The 1,202-nt window shown below is 38.6% G+C and overlaps 1 protein-coding gene across 2 annotated transcripts in view; it reads left to right on the plus strand.

The window, feature by feature from the left end:
* The window catches only part of slit3 (slit homolog 3 (Drosophila)), a 241,373-nt gene that overhangs the window by 236,159 nt on the left and 4,012 nt on the right, over positions 1 to 1,202 (plus strand). For both annotated transcript variants that reach the window (XM_032528032.1, XM_032528033.1), the window contains one exon: positions 584 to 741. In XM_032528032.1, coding sequence (XP_032383923.1) covers positions 584 to 741 — 158 coding nt within the window. The remainder of the gene's footprint in view (positions 1 to 583; positions 742 to 1,202) is intronic.

The following is a 1,202-nucleotide window of genomic DNA, read 5'->3' on the forward strand; positions in this document are numbered from 1 at the left end:
TTCACAAACTTCACCTGTCCTGTCCATTAAAGGCCTAAAAATGCCCAAAAAATAATCTAAAAAAAAATAAACATCTAAACATATTCGTAGACACGTTCTAAACATACAGATTTTACTTTTGCCTGCCTTTTTGTGGTTTTGTTCACGTTTGCCATACACTACTAACTACAAACATGTTAATACACACACATACGTACAAACATACACACACACACAAAATCCAAACAAGAGATGTGGTGAGGAGATGGAGAACTGTTTTTGTTCAACTTTTCCTCAGTAAAAGGGACAAGACACGCCCATGAGAACAGTCAGCCTTTTTTTCTAGAAAGAGACATAATATTGCAACAGTGAGAGCTATGTTGCTGATTTTATTTCACTGGCAGAATCAACCAAGAATGAAACCAGAGATGAGTGTTAGCGTATTAATCAAACAAACCCTTCAATTTGCTTTCTTTTTTCTCTGTTTCACATATTTTCTTTCCATTCTTTTATCCCATTTCTTCCATCTTCTCCACTTTCATTTCTTTCTATTCACATTCTACCTTTCCCATAACATCTTGTCTTGTTCTCCTTCATTTTGCAGGCGTACCCTCTCAGGTGGTGGCCTCAGGTCTACGACCCAGCCCTGAACGTTTCCCTCAGGCTTTTAATGGATGCATCCACAACGTCCGAATCAACAGTGAGCCTCAAGACCTGAGTTATCGAGTTGCAGGAGTGCGACAACATGGGGTCGACAACAAGGTAATTACACAGGAAAGATTCATTTTTGGCAAAAGCGGCATCAGCATCCTTAAAAGCCATATTGAGAATTGCATTACCTCTTTTAGTGATATTACTTGTCATAACCCTTCCAACTGTAAGTGTGTCTTGTAAGCATATTAGCAAACAAAGTTATGTTTTGTGAGGGAAAGCATACATGCAACCAAATTGTCAAGGAACAAAATTATAGTTCAAAATCTTTTGACAATAACGGAAATTTAGACCAAGGATTTTTATGTTCAAGGTCAGTCAAAATAAACACCAGATTTTCACTATATGAACAACAGTAGAAAACATTTTGACAGATTTTTATGTCAACAAACCCAAGGTGGTAGCAGCTGGAGAAAAGAACAGATGTCATCCCTCCATGTTGGAGCTCTATTTACACTGGCCTCCTGGATGCTGTAGCATTCATGCAACATCAACATCCCCCCCCCCCCCAA

Source organism: Etheostoma spectabile, chromosome 10, assembly GCF_008692095.1.
Source record: "Etheostoma spectabile isolate EspeVRDwgs_2016 chromosome 10, UIUC_Espe_1.0, whole genome shotgun sequence".
Classification (NCBI taxonomy): Eukaryota; Metazoa; Chordata; class Actinopteri; order Perciformes; family Percidae; genus Etheostoma; species Etheostoma spectabile.